This window comes from Octopus sinensis, linkage group LG15 (assembly GCF_006345805.1).
Source record: "Octopus sinensis linkage group LG15, ASM634580v1, whole genome shotgun sequence".
Taxonomy (NCBI): domain Eukaryota; kingdom Metazoa; phylum Mollusca; class Cephalopoda; order Octopoda; family Octopodidae; genus Octopus; species Octopus sinensis.
The window spans coordinates 26,431,837-26,449,255 of record NC_043011.1 but is presented as its reverse complement, the minus strand read 5'-3'; the positions used below and the strand labels follow the sequence as shown (position 1 = coordinate 26,449,255).

At 37.5% G+C, this 17,419-nt stretch overlaps 1 protein-coding gene across 2 annotated transcripts; it reads left to right on the top strand.

Moving 5' to 3' along the window:
* LOC115219770 (ATP synthase subunit b, mitochondrial) lies at positions 1-17,133 on the top strand. 2 transcript variants are annotated; one of them, XM_029790021.2, is made up of 8 exons: positions 4-146; positions 5,076-5,115; positions 7,046-7,248; positions 9,196-9,359; positions 10,903-11,031; positions 12,047-12,124; positions 13,546-13,647; positions 16,917-17,133. In XM_029790021.2, the coding sequence occupies exons 1-8, from the start codon at positions 119-121 to the stop codon at positions 16,971-16,973; spliced, it is 801 nt and encodes a 266-aa protein (XP_029645881.1). In that variant the 5' UTR covers positions 4-118; the 3' UTR covers positions 16,974-17,133. The 2 variants fall into 2 exon arrangements, with proteins under 2 accessions (XP_036365461.1, XP_029645881.1); XM_036509568.1 differs by lacking the exons at positions 13,546-13,647; positions 16,917-17,133 and adding an exon at positions 12,201-12,230 and having other exon boundaries at positions 1-146; positions 12,047-12,166.
* The last annotated feature ends 286 nt before the right edge of the window (positions 17,134-17,419 follow it).

The window sequence follows — 17,419 nt, the reverse complement described above, 5'->3', positions numbered from 1 at the left end:
TTTACAGATATATATTGCTTAAACCGATGAGTTACTACGAAACTATTAAAAGTAATAAATCTGTCTGGACCATCCATTTCCTTACGAGACGAGATTGGCAAAATATTCGACCCCGGTTATGCTGGCAGTAAGGACTTTAAGATCTGGTGAGTATGTGAACACAATGACTCGTACATGCATCTAGCTGTAATTTATCAAATGGTTCTACTATATAAGGTTTGCAATATAAACCTGGTAAGAAAGACATCAGTTGATCTTAAGTAACGTTATTGACCTTGACAGCTAATTTCTCTTTACTCGTCCTCCCTCATGTGCACGACGTCTCAATGTTATATTGTATTTAGTATTATATATATATATATATATATTCTAACAGCCATTATATCAGAATGTCCTTGTTGATCTTGTCTGCTTGCTTTTGTAACTAGATTGATTTATTAAAAAATTACACACGGGCCGTTTATCTTTTGCGATTTCTGATACCCTTCTACATATCTCAAAATGAATCGAGCAATCATCTTCTATTATAATACTATAGTCTAGCAATTATGTGAGACGGGTTTAAAAAATGCCCTTAGATGCTGTCTTTCCTCTTTTGCACTTTTAAAGTGCACTGAAATATATAAACGCACCGTATGCATATCCACACACACACACTCACGCACATACGTAACGTGTATTATACACATGTAAAGCCAAAAAAGTGCCTATGCTTATTACTAGTTATTATATCAGAATACCCTTGTTGATATGTACCTCATAGCATGTTTTGTTGTAATCAAAAGTTACACGTATGGATTTTTTAATTCTATGATTTCGTTCCTTTATCCTCTTCAACGTCAACCGCAGTTCTCTTAATACGTTTGAACTCTACGTTCAGGACATTGTTATTCTGGTAGTAAAAATAATTTAATATCTAGGACGGGATTTTCATCCGTCAATTATCATTGAAGCTGAGGTTTCATACCAATGTATATTTTAAAAATAATTGTTTATATTGATAGATTAAAAAAAAAAAAAATCCCGTGTGTAGAGTTATTTTGTATTTTTATTTCTATGTCGGCTTTCTTTATGCTAGAATGAACTTACTCTTCCATCCGCTCATCACCTTCGAAGTTACGTCCTACTTACTGCAAATGAGGGTGAGGGTAAAGAAACTCCCCTCACCTCTACTGCTTTAATCTACAGGTCACAATAGACAAGTAATTTATTTCAGAGTGTGCAGTTAATGATATGAAGGGTTATCACATTAAATTCACGAAATATTGCGGATTATGTAAGAAAGTAGCCCCAAAATTATATTTTGCACTTGTTAATTACATATGTACATACATACATGCGTGCATATATACGTACGCAAGTACAATGATTGCTTGTAGGTCGGTTCAAATGATAATTTAATATGATATTCAATTGGATTTTTGCCTTTTGAAAATGAAAAATTTTAAGTAGCAAATAGTCCAAATTAAATTAGGAAAAAAAAAAAGCGTGCAACACTGAAATGTAACGTAAATTGGCAATTATAGCTCAGTCTAGCAACGTTCATGATATTTATGCACCCCTTTATTCTATTTAACGATATCTTCCTACATATGCTTAAGACCTTTAATTTATCAACATCAGCAATGAGTTTATGTGATGTTCATGCCTTTATTATTTCTTCAAGGACATTAGGTGACCTGGAGTGAAACGGTTGGCAGCAAGAGTTTTTGCTTTCTATGACCCTTCACTTTTAATACACAAATGGAGGATCACCTATGGTCGTAAGCCTACCAGCCATGACCACTCTATCATTGTTACATCAAAAACAGATCACATTATTCGAAGTGTACTATGTATATATATCGTCGATAAGATTTACACCGGTACATTAGAGGCCAAAACGAATTTAATGAATTCTGGACTGCTGATATAAGACTAAATCGAGCTTAGTGATTCAATTCACTATACTCATCTCCTATAGAGTTGTTCCTTATGCCATTTCACAAAATCACATTTAAAGACAGAATACTTTATTTTATATAGTTGTACAAAAAAGATATCGTTAAAGGAAGGTTGGTCTTTGGTCTTTTTCGACTATAACCCCCCCCCCAAAAAAAAACCCTGCTTATTTTTAAATAATTAAAAACCATTAATCAAGACTTTGGAGGAATTCAATAAAATAATTAGCTTATTTATTATTGAGTGCGGGTGTGTGTGTGTATATATATATAAATTATAATTTAGGGTATCTGAGAGATACCACCACACTGAAAATAGCAGTCAAAACCTGACTCTAAAGCCACATTAAATGTTCATATAGCACTAGGAGAGAAGACAAAGAGACAAAATAAACTTTGCTAGTTTATTTTGTCTCTTTGTCTTCTCTCCTAGTGCTATATGAACATTTAATGTGGCTTTAGAGTCAGGTTTTGACTGCTATTTTCAGCGTGGTGATATCTCTCAGATACCGTAAATTATAATTTTTAAATAATTATTACCTTTGAAAGGTTTTTATTCCCATGCTGGCCACTTGATGAGATAGATATTTAAATATCAATCTTTCCTTATATATATATATATATATATATATATAGGTATATAAAGATAAATATAGAGATATCTTATTGGCAATCCAATAATTTATTTATATTACAATATTACATTAAATACTATGAATATAACATATTATATAACATAAATAATTATAAAAACCATAAAAGGCCAACAAATTGTTTCGACTTATATTTTTTCAGCTATACATAATGACAGTTCCATTCCCTCTCTCGCTTTCGGAGAGGCACAAGCACCTACACGCACATATACACACACGGCAGTAACTTCCACCTACCGAATTCAATCACAAAGCTCCGGTCAGCTCGGGGCTATAGTGAAAGACACCTACCCAAAGTGCCACGCAGTGGGACTGAACCCGAAACCATATAGCCAGGAAGCAAGCTCCCTAACCACACAGCCATGCCCGCTTCAGGGTCTTTGGTATAGAAAAAGATGAAATTCTGTGTGAAAGGACGACTGGATTGTAAAAGTTAATTCAAATGTAATTTGAATTACATTAATGAAGCAAATGGATATAAGTGGTGGTATAGAGTCAGAAATGTTACGGATTATGTAAGAAAGTAGCCCCAGGGACCATAGTAGTCTCAGCAGATACAGTTTAATTGTAGACCCTTGTTAGTTTTTGGACTCCATTCACTGTTGTTTGTCACTGTCTGCTTTCATTTTGATTTGATGCCAGTCTGTAATGGTTATGTTTGGAATGTCTTCAGTTGTATGACTCCTGGATCACAGCTAAATGGGAATCAAACAACAACAATCTATAGCTATTTAGACAAGTGCTCTTGTCAAAATCTGTCTTGAATACTTACCACTACAGCAATGGATGAAGTCAGCTTAGGCATGATGTCAGTGTGGGTAAAATCTTCCAAATGGCATTGGTATGCATTGGAAAACTGGCAAGAAGTAGATTCTGAATTCCGATAACAGTTACCTCATGGAACAACATGCTTTGCTTATAGATTGGAAACACTCATACAGTCAATGAACTAAACTCAGTGTTTTCAGGAGCCAATTCACAAACACCTATAAACAACAGGCCTTCGATTTGTGTAGGTGTTAATGGAGTTACTTGAAATCCAGGAATCTTCCTGTATAGCTTCATCTCTATTTGAGACCATGGCTGAACATTATTAGTCTTGTGAAACAGTACAAGCTAATTTAATGTACTTCTCATTCTTGTTCTGGCTACTTGGTAGGACTTACGTAATCAAAGGAAACTTTAAGTTGATTGCATTCTTTCTGAACTCATGCATCATCTGACACTGATCCTGAGATCACACTGTATGATTTCACTAGTACTTCAAGGTTAGATGACCTGAGAATCAATGTATCCAAGATGCACTTTCAGCTGGCTTTGCAAACAACAAGAGTATGTGCTTGCGGCTGTTAGCTGCAAGGAATGGACAAATTAATTTATTTGTACTCTTCATTCCTACCACCTAATTGTGTTCTTAATGATATCTAGAAGAAACGCTTGTCCTTACTATGGTGTTGTTGGCAGCTGGTAGGGGTAGCTAGTGTAATGATAGTCAGTTGAATGAAAGCACGATGTGTTGTAGTATCTAAAGTTAGATAACTCATTGTTGTGAATTCAAATCAGTTTTTTTATTTCATGATGGCCTAATGACCAAGGAATAGAAGCATTATTTCTGCAAGTACATACTTCTTGTCAGTTAAACAGTAAAAAGGAAACTAATGTTAAACTTGCTCTAATCCCTTGTGTTAATGTTTAGCCTTGTTAAAAACTGCAGTATTAATATTCAGTTCAAGGAAGAGAGGCAATGCTTATAGTTCTCACTGGCTGGTGAGGTTAGTGCAGCTGATATTTTATTTAAAATTCTGCAAAAATGTGAGAGAAAATGTGCAAAAGGTTGGAAATTAAGAGGGTTGCACCCCGGGGAGGAGGAACTTGGTGTAGTATTGAGTTTTAAGATCAGGTGTATGAGATGTAAGAACAACATGGTGAGTACATTTAGTAGTTTGAGGTGGAGATTGTATATAGTTTGCCAGGATGACCATTTTAGTTTAAGAGACAGAATAGAGTCAGTGAGCTTGTTGTTTAGTCCTGATTAAGCAGATCTTTGATCAAAGACATTCCAAATGTGACCTTCACCATTTTGCCTATGTGCAGGTAACTCAGAATTACATTCAAAGTACCCTTTTCTAAAATCTTTCTACTATAGGCACAAGGTTTGGCCCTTTTCTGAAGTAATGAAACGTGATTTCAATGGAGGGTTGTCTTCTAAGTTTAGCAAGTTAACTGACCATATAGAGGCTCTCATTGTGAGTGAATACTGACCTGTTTAGTCACATAGTCTTTTTTGTTTTTCTAATGTGCTTCAGTGTGTGTGTGTGTATGTATAATAGCCAGACTAACCTGTATCTGTATATATATAAATAGTACTTGTAGAGTCAGCAACTGTTTAGAAATGAAGTAGTTTCTAGCACTTGTTGGCAGGCAAGACATTCAACAAACATTACAGTTGAGTTTCTATAAATGTTATTTCTATCTTTTGCAGGCCATTTTGGCTGTGTGCTGAAGCAGTTGAATGGAAAACAGTGAGTAATGTTCAATACACAAACTCTTCATATAGTCTGTCACTTACATATTGACTTTTAGCCTACTCCTTTGTCTAAAGGTGGAGGCGCTATGGCCCAGTGGTTAGGGCAGCAGACTCGCATTTGGAGGATCGGGGTTTCGATTCCCAGACTGGGCATTGTGTTTATTGAGCGAAAACACCCAAAGCTCCACGAGGCTCTGGCAGGGGGTGGTGGCGATCCATGTTATACTTTTTCGCCCCAACTTTCTTTCACTCTTTTTCTTCCTGTTTCTTGAGTAACGCTATGATGGACTGGCATCCCATCCAGCTGGGGGGAACACCACATATGCCACAGAAACTGGGAAACCGGGCCCATGAGCCTGGCTGGGCTTGAAAAGGGCGCATAAATAAAAATACTTTGTCTAAAGTAAGATCCTCACTCAGTCTGGTTGATATAGGCACCTATTTCAATGGAACAATGTTAGGATCAACAATTGTAGCGTAATAGTAAGTCAGGTCTGAGTTGTATAATGAGAAAGTTAATATATAATGTGATTACTAAATAAAATAGAAGTTAATATAATAATTTCGTTTTCTTAGATAGTGAACTGGCTGAATCATTAGCATGTCAGGCAAAATGTTTAGTGACATTTTGTCTGTCTTTCTGTCCTGAGTTCAAATTCTGCCAAGGTTGACTTTGACTTTCTTCCTTTTGGGGTTGATGAAGTAAGTACCAGTTACCCCTCCCCAAAAATTGCTGGCTTTCTCCTCTCCCCAAATTTCAGGCCTAGTACCTATAATAGAAAGAATTATTAAGGCAGCGAGCTGGCAGAGTCATTACCATGCTGGGTGAAATGCTTAGTGGCATTTCATTCATCTTTATGTTCTGAGTTCAAATTTCACTAAGGTCATCTTTGCCATTCATCTTTTCGGGCTCGAGAAAATAAATACCAGTTGAGCACTGGGAGTGATGTAATTGTCTTACCCCTCCCCACAAATTCCTGGACTTGTGCCAAAATGTTAAACCATAATAATTATTATTATTATTATTGAGTGGGAGAGCAGTGCATGCCATGAAAGTGACACTAGATTACAAATATATGAAGCTCAGTTTACCCATCATGACTTTCCATCTGATAAGGATACACCAGGCACATGCATCACAACCATATGTGTGCGACATGGTGATCTCATATCAAGATAAACAGTGCATGACCTTGCAGGTGGGGCCCAGTTAGAATTCTCTTCAGGTTGTGTAGCTCATCCTGCTCAAAAGGTCCTTGAATAAAGGTTGTTTAAGGATGATGAATGAAACACTCATGTTTCCATAAGTGAATTATCCAAACCCCAAAGAATTCCTCTCAACACATGGCTATGGTGCTCCTCTACTGCTCTTGATTAAAGATGCACATATCATCAGCCACAAAGGGACATGGTCAACTGGTTACGGTCAAACAACTGACAATCAAATCTGTGGTATTGAGCCGAATATTTGCTGTAGCCCATCTTTTATACCAAGACAAAACAATGTACATGATAACTCTTCCAATCAGTGAAGATCAGAAGCCATGAGAGCCAATGCCTGGTACTATTATTTTTAAGGCAGTGAACTGGCAGAATTGTTAGCACACTGGACAAAATTCTTAACAGTTCATCTGTCTTTACATTCTGAGTTAAAATTCTGCCAAGGTTGACTTTGCTTTTCATTTTTTCATGGTTGATAAATTAAGTACCAGTCATACACTAGGGTCAATGTAAACAACTAACTCCCTTTTCCCAGATTTCAGGCCTTGTGCCTATAGAAAAGATTATTATTATTATTATCATCATTATCGTACCAGCTCAGCCTTAGGGTTAATGAAGTTGATTAGCACCCACGTCCCCCAACATTTCGGGCCTTTTACCTACACTAGAAAGGAGTTTTACTTATTTATTTAATTATTTTTCAGCATTTCAGTTCCTGCCAGGCTGTCTTCATCTGTCGTTGAGCAGGTGAAGAACTGGGAGACAGCCAATGAAAGATATTTTGGCCCCGAGAGAGATGTCAAGAATTTTCCTCATCCAGCCATGTTGGACCAACCAAAGGCTGTCAAATTTGGCTTTGTTCCAGCTTCATGGTTTGATTTTCTTTATCCCAAAACTGGTTTCACAGGTTAGTACTCCGTGAGTGTGTCATGTTTATGTGTGTACATCTGCTGATGTTTCTTTGTTTCATTCTACTGCTTGTTGTTGTCTTTGATCTTTGATTTTGTTTCGTACCCCTTTACCTCAAAACTGGTATTTCAGGCCAGCATGGCTAAACAGTCAAGAAGTTTGCTTCACAGTTATGAGATATTCAGTTCAATCTCACTGCATGGCATCTTGGGCAGGTGTTCTTCTTTTTTTTATGATAGCCTTGGGCTAACCCCAGGCTTGTGAATGAGATTGGGTTTATGGAAACAGTTTTGGGAGCCTCTCTGAAAGTATTGGATCCATCATCCAAATCTACTCATAAGGCGTGGTCAGTCCAGGGCTATAGTAGTAGACTTTTGCTCAAGATGCTGCATAGTGGGACCGAAGACTGCATGGTTGAGAAGCAAGCTTCTTAACCAAACAACCCCATCTGTGCACGTGCACACACATTCATTCACTCACTCACACACACAGTTAATGAGAGAGAGATGAAAGATGCAAGATGTGAGAATGTTTATTGATGACTATATATGTTTGATAAGTGTCAATGCATGAAACTCTTGGTCCTTGAGTCACTCTGTTGCTTCTGCTAAATATTAATAAAAATATACATATACTCATATTTTGAGTTGTATTTTTCCTGTTTGCATCACCATACCTGTATATATATATATATATTCTCTCTTTACTCTTTTTTATTCTTTTACTTGTTTCAATCATTTGACTGTGGTCATGCTGGAGCACTGCTTTTAGTCGAGCAAATCGACCCCAAGACTTATTCTTTGTAAGCCTAGTACTTATTCTATCGGTCTCTTTTGCTGAACCTCAAAGTTAGGGGGACATAAGCACACCAGCATCGGTTGTCAAGTGATGTTGGTGGGACAAACACAGACAGACAAACATATACAGTTCAATTTCATTGCATGGTATCATATATATATATATATATATATATATATATATATATATACACATATACACGATGGGCTTTCAGTTTCTGTCTACCAAATCCACTCACAAGGTTTTGGTCGGCCCGAGGCTATAGTAGAAGATACTCGCTGAAGGTGCCATGCAGTGGGACTGAACCCAGAACCATGGGGCTGGTAAGCAAGCTACTTACCACACAGCCACTCCTACGCCTATATATATATCATCATCATCATCGTTTAACGTCCGTTCTCCATGCTAGCATGGGTTGGACGGTTCAACCGGGGATCTGGGAAGCCAGAAGGCTGCACCAGGCTCCAGTCTTATCTGGCAATGTTTCTACAGCTGGATGCCCTTCCTAACGCCAACCACTCCGTGAGTGTAGTGGGTGCTTTTTAATATATATATATATATACACACACACACACGTGCACACATATATATGATTATCATTTTTTAATGTTGCTGTTGCCTCTATCATATCCAGAGGTAAAGATATCTCTTGTTATCCACATCGTTATATTCACTGTGGCACCTTGGATAAGTGTCTTCTATAACCTTGCACTAACCAAATCCTTGTGGGTGGATTTGGTAGACAGAAACTGAAAGAAGCCTGTTGTGTGTGTGTGTGTGTGTGTGTGTGACAGGATAAGAACCAGACTTAAAACTAAGTACTTGGGTTGATACATTCAGTTAAAATTCTTCAAGATGTTGTCCCAGCATGGCTGCAGTCTAATGGCAGAAACAAGTGAAAAATAAAAGACTTGTCTTCTCTCATCATTTCTCTCTCTCCCCCTCTCCCTGCACTTCCTTTCTCTCTCCCTTCCTCTTTCTCTCTTTTCCCTCCACCTTCATTCCTCTATCTGTTTAAAGTTACTGCCTCTTCTATTGAAACTCCATGTGAAGTATTCTGGCTAAACTTCCTCCTCTTCTTTCTCTTTTCCTGACACACTAAATGAAACCTTAAACTCTATCTTATTTCTTCATTGTTCTTTTCCAGGTCCATATGTCCTTGGGGCTGGTTTGTTGGCCACTGTAATGTCCAAGGAAATTTGGGTTATAGACCATGGTTTTGCTGATGTAATAGGATTTACTGGCGCCTTCCTTTTCCTCGTTTACAAAGTTGGTCCTGGTATGGCTAAATTTTTAGAAGGCAAGCAACAGGTAAAGTTAACAACTTGTCAATGTTACTTTTGTCTCTTTGTCTCATGAGAGTATGGGCATAACTTCATTTCTCACTTAGTTTTTAGTCTTTTAGTTGGATGAGGCAAAGGAATAGTGATAGTTTGCACTCACTTATCCCACTCTTGTGTCTAGAGTTAAATAGGGTAGAATAGGCTGTGAGAGTAAATATTTTGATGATCTACGAAGCAAGTATGCTGGGAATATGGCAAACTGCTGACAGCTATTACAATCTGTTATTTTGTATGAAAGTTCCATGATGAGTGTTCAGTTATATCTAATATTCATTTATTGTTGTAGAGAAAATATTTATATATATATACTAGCAGTATCGCCCGGCGTTGCTCGGGTTTGTAAGGGAAATAACTATATAAGCATTTTTAGAGAGTTACTTCCCTTATAGATGCCAATTCGGGCTTTCTTAGCCATTTCTGTTTTGGTGTCTTCAAGCCATGAAGTCGTTGTTCTAAAAGAACGCTGGTCTCCTTGACAACGCTTTACATCATAAAAATGATGTTAAATTATTTTTAAAATCGTAGACTCATCGTAGACGCGCGCTAATACTCAGATGGGTTGATATGAATCACGACTATAAGATACCCGAATTTGGTTAAACTGCACCGCAAAATGTGGGAGTAGTTAGGAATCTAAATCGAAGGGGACAGACACTCACACAACTACAGTTTTATATATATATATATGAATAATCTACAAGTGGTTATTTGCCAGATTTAAATGTCTACTATGAACAGACTGTTAATAATATTACATATATCTAACCAAGCATTGACTTTGTAACATACAGCAATGTCATTGATTGAAGGTCAGTGATCTGACTTCACAGTTATTTCAGAAATTGGTCTTCATTCTCCTTCATAGACACTTTCCATAGTCTATAAGACTGATGGGTGCCACTTATATATATATATTTTACCTTGTGCATATTCTTTACAAATGAATTTCGTATTTCATAGAGAATATTGGTCTATTTTCATCAATAAAAATTCTATGCATTGAATATTTTGTAGGCTATTAGTCTGATGTGATGTTTTTTAATTTTTTCCCCTGATTTTGGATACAGTTAGATAGTTTGTTGTAATGTTTACATTTTCACAAGTGTTAATTTTCACTTTTATATTTAGTAATGATTATCTGACCTACCACCATTGACATTTTTATCAAAATAAATCTTTAAAAAAATCCTCTACCTGCATGTATGATTATGAGTATTAACAGAACTTGAGTTATAGCATTCGAGCACATTGAACTAGATTGAGGGCTACCATTCAGTAGTGAAAAAAAAAAAAAAAGAAAAAAGCAACAAAACGCAGGATAAGTTTTGTGAATGGGTGGAAATACCAGGTGTTTAAGGGACTCTGACATCTTAGGTAAATTTAATGCAAAGCTCCAAACTTAGAGAAGATTCAGTTTTATACCCCACACCATTGTATCAAAACTGAGCCCCTGAGTTTCAAATGATTTTAACATGATATGAACTATTGCTGCTATTTTTGTTGTATTGCAGAGAATCTATGAGGAGACCTACACTAAACCAATAGCTAAAGCTAAAGAGACCTTCGTTGATGAAATAAAAGAGTGTAATGATGCCATCTGGAGTCTTGAAGGACAGAAATATTTGTTTGAAGCTAAAAAGGTATTAATTCTTTGGCAAGAATCTTTTACATTTTGACTCTTTGTTCTGTCGCTGCCACTAAGAGTTGTAAATTCTTCCATGTCTCACATCCATTGAAAGCTACTTGCTAAGCATGCACTTCTAACTTTTACTCCACACCCCATTAGCTATCTGTCTAATGCATGAGCAGATAAACATAGACACTATTTCTCATTGTCCCTCTCTCTCTTTGTTTTCTCTGTCTGTCTGTCTCACTCTCAAAAATATATATATATAGTTGATATCCTATCATCTTTGTTATCAACACTTAATATCCATTTTCCATGCTGGCATGGGTTTGATGGCTTGACAGGAGGCTGCACCAGGTTTCATTGTCTGTTTTGGCATGGTTTCTATTGCTGGATGCCCTTTCTAACGCCAACCACTTTTCAGAGTGTACTGGGTGCTTTTTACATGGCACCATCACCAGTGGTTTATATGTGGCATCAGTGCGTTTTTTTACCTGCCACCAGCACCCATACTAATGCTTTTTATGGCACGTTGGTTTTAGGATCTCAATTCTGTTGTGGTGGGCGGGTCTTCTCTTATAAACCTTCAAGATAATGTGAACTAATTATTTTTTGGAACTGTGGAGCTTGAAGTACACATAAAGCCATAAATAATATATATGTATAACATGTAATTATAATATATAATAAATTATATATTGTGCACTTAGTGTTATGTGTGTGATCCTGCTGTCTGTGGAAAAACTGTCTTGCATGAAAACCAGTCTCTGATGTAAAAAGTGTTTGGGGACTGCTGCTCTAACTTATCTACTTCATGTTTGTATGTTTTACACACTTTTTATGTAATCTTTAATCAGAACACAGCAAAGACCAGTTAATTTAACAATTTCTTCCACATTTCTATCTTATCAGAGATTTACTGATATTATTTGTTTCTTAAATATTTATTGCACCTCCACCTTTTCTTTTAAATTTCTTCAAAATTGGTGACATGTTTTGTTAATATTTTAAATTCTTTGTGTCTGCAGGAAAATGTTGGTCTTCAGCTTGAATCAGCTTATCGCAAAAGATTAAACAAAGTCTACACAGATGTGAAGAGTCGATTGGTAATGTTGAAATACTTTACAGGCATACATTTCCATACATATGTGTGTATGTGTGCACACACAAAGTAAAACACACTCATATGTTGCATAATTGTAATATATCATGTATCCATGCTCAAACATGGATACATAGTTTCTCTCCCTTTTATACACACTCAGACACAGACACACACATGCATGCACATACACTCACACACACATTTGCAGACATATGCAAGCACATGCATATGGATACACATACATTCACGTGGGCATACAGTACACACATATACACATATACACACACACATGACAAACACATGCTTATATGCAGATGTACACACATACAGTTATACATGCACACGGGGACATACATGCGCACACACACTTTCACGCACAGACATACACACCTTATTCATGATTTGTGATACATCAACAATTCCCCTCCACAAATCACAAAACTAACAATTTTAACACCGCCATTCAAATATTTGTGGAGGCACAATGGCCCAGTGGTTAGGGCAGCGGACTCTTGGCCGGAGGATCATAGTTTCGATTCCCAGACCAGGCGTTGTGTGTGCTTATTGAACGAAAACACCTAAAAGCTCCATGAGGCTCTGGCAGGGGGTGGTGGCAACCCCTGTTGTACTCTTTCGCCACAACTTTCTCTCACTCTCTCTTCCTGTTTCTTGAGTAACAAAGCAATGGACTGGCGTCCCGTCCAGCTGGGGGGGAACACATATGCCACAGAAACCGGGAAACCAAGCCCATGAACCTGGCTAGGCTTGAAAGGGGCGAGGAAAAATTCAAACATCTATTGCTAACAAATAAATGCTCTGACAGTATTTAAACTTATTGCTGTTCTCTAGTTCTGGTCTATGTTCTATCCTTAGAGAAAATTTGTCACTGTATTTACTGAAGTGGCTGGGCATCATTCTACTTAAACCTATTACAAATGGAATGATAGACATTTCTTGACTTTTGTAATGTCTTTTAACTTCATTGCAAAGTTGGTATTGCTTCTTTGCCTCTAAGTTCACGACTGCACAAAATTATAATCGTTTGCTACTACTACTACTACTACTACTGCTAGTAGTAGTAGTAGTAATGTACTGTGGTAATGTAATCTTCTTCCCAAAATTTGTAGCTTTGTGCATTCCTCACACTCCCTCCTTTTATCTCCCTTTTTTTTCTCTTTTGCACTCTCTCACACACATGCACAGACAAACCAACACCATTTGTCAAGCAGTGGTAGGACACACATACACACACAGAGCTGCTTTCAGTTTCTGTCTACCAAATTCACTCACAAAACGTTGATTGGTCCAAGACTCTAGTAAAAGACACTTGCCCAACGTGTTCTCGAACCATGTAGTTAAGAAGCAAGTTTCTTACCACACAGCCATGCTTGCATCTATTATTTATTTTATTTTGTTTTTCAGGATTATCATGTAGCTGTTGAGAATACTAAGCGCAGGTTTGAACAAGAACACATGGTGAACTGGATTGTTAGCAGTGTAGTGAAGAGCATAACCCCTCAACAGGTATGTTGTCTATCTAGATGTCTTGTCTTATTTATCACTTAACTCAAATTACCATATTTGCTTATGTATGTGTCACATTTATACTTAAAATTTTAACTGCAAAAATCAAGGTGCTCCTTATATAGAGCAAAGCTCAAATTATGAAAGGAAAAATTTTGTAACCAGATTTAATGTGAGGTGTGTTCAAAAAGTATCAATCTTTTATTTTTTCCTCACCAAATCTAATGCCATTTGGGCACAATCTTTTTGGTGGAAGGTGATGCCATCCTCCTGCACATCATCATCATCGTTTAACGTCTGTTTTCCATGCTAGCATGGGTTGGACAGTTCGACCGGGGTCTGGGAAGTCAGGAGGCTACGCCAGGCTCCAGTCTGATCTGGCAGTGTTTCTATAGCTGGATGGTCTTCCAAACACCAACCACTCTGTGAGTGTAGTGGGTGCTTTTTACGTGCCACCAGTACGGGCCAGAGAAGGCTGGCAAACAGCCTCGATTGGTTGGTGCTTTTTACGTTTCACTGACACGGACGCCAGTCTGGTGGTGCTGGCATCGGCTACGTTCGGATGGTGCTTTTTATGTGCCACTGGCACGGGTATCACAACTACAATTTCCCTTTGATTTTTATGTTGATGTTGATGTACTTGACTCAATAGGTCTCCTCAAGCACAGCGGGTCACCCTACGATCCAAGGTTAGCACAGCAGGCCGTCCTGCAAGCCATGAACTCACTTCATTTGTCGGGTCTTCGCAGTCACAACATATCTCAGAGGTCTCGGTCTTTCGTCATTGCCTTTGTGAGGTCCAACGTGCCACCAGCACGGGTATCACAACTAAAACTTTCTCTGCTTGAAGTGTTTGGTGAAAACGAAAATCCAGTGAGCCTACACTATACATCTGTACTCTAGGTATAACAGCTGGGAACTGAATGGTTCCACTGGTGTGAAAATTTTTCATGCATGTGTAGGAAGAATGGTATCACATTCCACCCAAAGGATTTTGCCCTTGTAACATTAGATAATTTTTGAATGTACCTCGTATATTAGGGGTGTAACATAGGCATGAGTGCAACTTAATACTAGTAATATGGTACTTAACCCTTAAATGGCAAGAAAGGGTCAAACGAATCTGTGCCAAACAGGCAAAACCAAAGCATATTTCTTTTTCTTAAGGGTAATTTTTATACTTATTTTCACTTAATATTAGTACAAGAACTATGGTGTGAGCATAAATTCGTTTGAGTTTTCCTGCATTGTTGTTATACAAATGTACGATTGGAGAAAAATTGCTGCACTTTTTCCATCCAAAGCTAGTTGCACTTTCTTTTGAGCTATCTGGAGCATCACGATCATCATTATCTACCTTGTCTGATGATGACGGAACAGATTTACTGCTTGATTTCTCCCATCGATAAGGGCCCCTTATGTTTAGTTGCATTTGACGAAGTTGACACTTTGGCGTTGATTGATGATGGCTGTATTCATGTAGGAATTGTATAATTATTATTATACAATTCCTGATAATGTTTAATTGTAAGAATATAAGATTTTTTAAACATCGAATGGCCAGGAGAGTCCACTTGAGTAGAAATAGGAATCAAAAGGGTCCACAGGTAAAAAATGATTGCGAAATACTCAATTTATATCTACAGCAAGAATTATTAGTTATTGCCCTTGGCACCGTGAATCAAAGTTATAATTGTTGAAGCATAATCACATACAGAACAACATCTTAATGTTTCATATATTGCTATTTCGATGAGGGATTGTCTTTTAGTGATTTAGTAATTCGGAAGAATCCTGATAAATTAATAAAGGTATGGGCATGGCTATGTGGTTAAGAAATTTACAACTAAGTAGTTTTGGAATTAGTTGCATTATATGGTCTTTTGGGTAAGTATCTTCTTAGCTTGACCAATGCCTTCTGAGTAAATTTTGGCAGCCAGAAACTGTGTAGAAGCCTGTCGTGCATGTTTTATGTTATACTTACTTCAGTCATTAGACCGGTCACGCTGGAACACTGCTTTGAAGAATTTTCAAACGAATCGACTCCAGTACTTATTTTTTTAAGCCTGGTACTTATTCTATTGGTCTGTTTTGCCAAATCACTAAGTTATGGGGACATAAACAAACCATCACCAGTTGTCAAGTAGCAGTGAGACACACACACACGATGGACTTCTTTCAGTTTCCGGCTTCCAAATCTATTCACAAGGCTTTGGTTGGCCTGAGGCTATTGTAGAAGGCACTTGCCCAATGTGTCATCTAGTGGGACTGAACCCAGAACCATGTGGTTGGGGAGCTAACTTCTTACCACACAGCCATGCCTATATATGTGTGTGTAAGTGCAGGTGTGGCAATGTGGTTAATAAATTTACTTTCCAACCACTTGGTGTTAGGTTCAGTCCCACTGCGTGGTACTTTGTTGTATTTTGTTGGTAATAATATATATATGTAATGGAACAAGATTAGAATGTACAGTTTGAACCATGGAGCTAGCCTTTCACTTTTGAGGGTCAGTAAAATAAAGTACCAGTCAAGTACTGGGGTTGGTGTAAATGACTGTCCTCTCTCATCAAAATTGCTGGTTTTTTAAATACACATAATGCTATTGTTTCATGATTGAAATGATAGAGTAAAATTTAATGTATGATGAGCAAATAATAAAAATATAACAGTGAAAACTATTTTTTCTGTTCACTGGTGGTGTGTTGGTGGGTTGTTGTTGTGACCCACTTCGGTCATGACACTGACCATGGGTTTGCACCTAGAAAGTTACCCTCCAAGGTACAAGTCTGGGCAAGGTTGTTTATGGAAGGCCAGCAGTCGCCCATGCATACCAGCCTCCCCTCTCCACGGCACCAGTGTTATCCAAGGGAAAGGCAAAGGCTGATACAGCTTGGCACCTGTGACGTCGCAACTCATTTCTAGAGCTGAGTGAACTGGAGCAACGTGAAATAAAGTGTCTTGCTCAAGAACACAACACGCAGCCCGGTCCGGGATTCGAACTCACAACCTCACGATCGTAAGCTCGACGCTCTAACCACTGAGCCATGCGCCTTCACTGTTGGTGGGTACCTGTACATAAATTCATATGAGAAATACGCAGAAGAATAAAATATATAAAAAAAGTGAACATGTATGAAAGAGTTCTCTTCCTTGGACGCAGCATATTACTTTATCTTATATGCCTGCAACTATTCATATTGTGTGTGTGTTCGTTTCTGTCTTGATTTTATATTTATTTATTATGATTATCTTTTCTGTTATTTTAGGAAAAAGAGAGCATCAAGAAATGTATTGCAGAGCTGAAGACTTTAGCTGCTGCTTAAACTTGTCAATTAGTGGATGTTACCAGCGAAGTTACTGCAATTGGGGGTGGGAGTGATTAGGTTAAGTAGATTCTCTGGTCACCAGACTTGTTTGTCTACAGAAGATTTTCTATCAAAAAACGAAATTAGAGATGTAATGATAATAAATATACAAAAAAAATAATCCTGATTTGTTTGTTTTTATTTTTGTTGCTTCCTTTCTTTGTAATTATTTTTTAATATTTTGGATTATGAGTAATTTGGGAGGAAGGTGAATCATCCCTGACCCATTCAGAACTGAGGGCAGTTGTGAATTCATGCATCTGAGTGGATTTTACTAGGAGGTTGTGGTAGTTGTGGAGTTGTGTGGGCAAGTGAGTCAACAGAGATAGTTAACATCATGTTAGAATCATGACAGCCATTCAAAACACATTTTATATCTTGGTACAGTTATGACAGCAATTTAA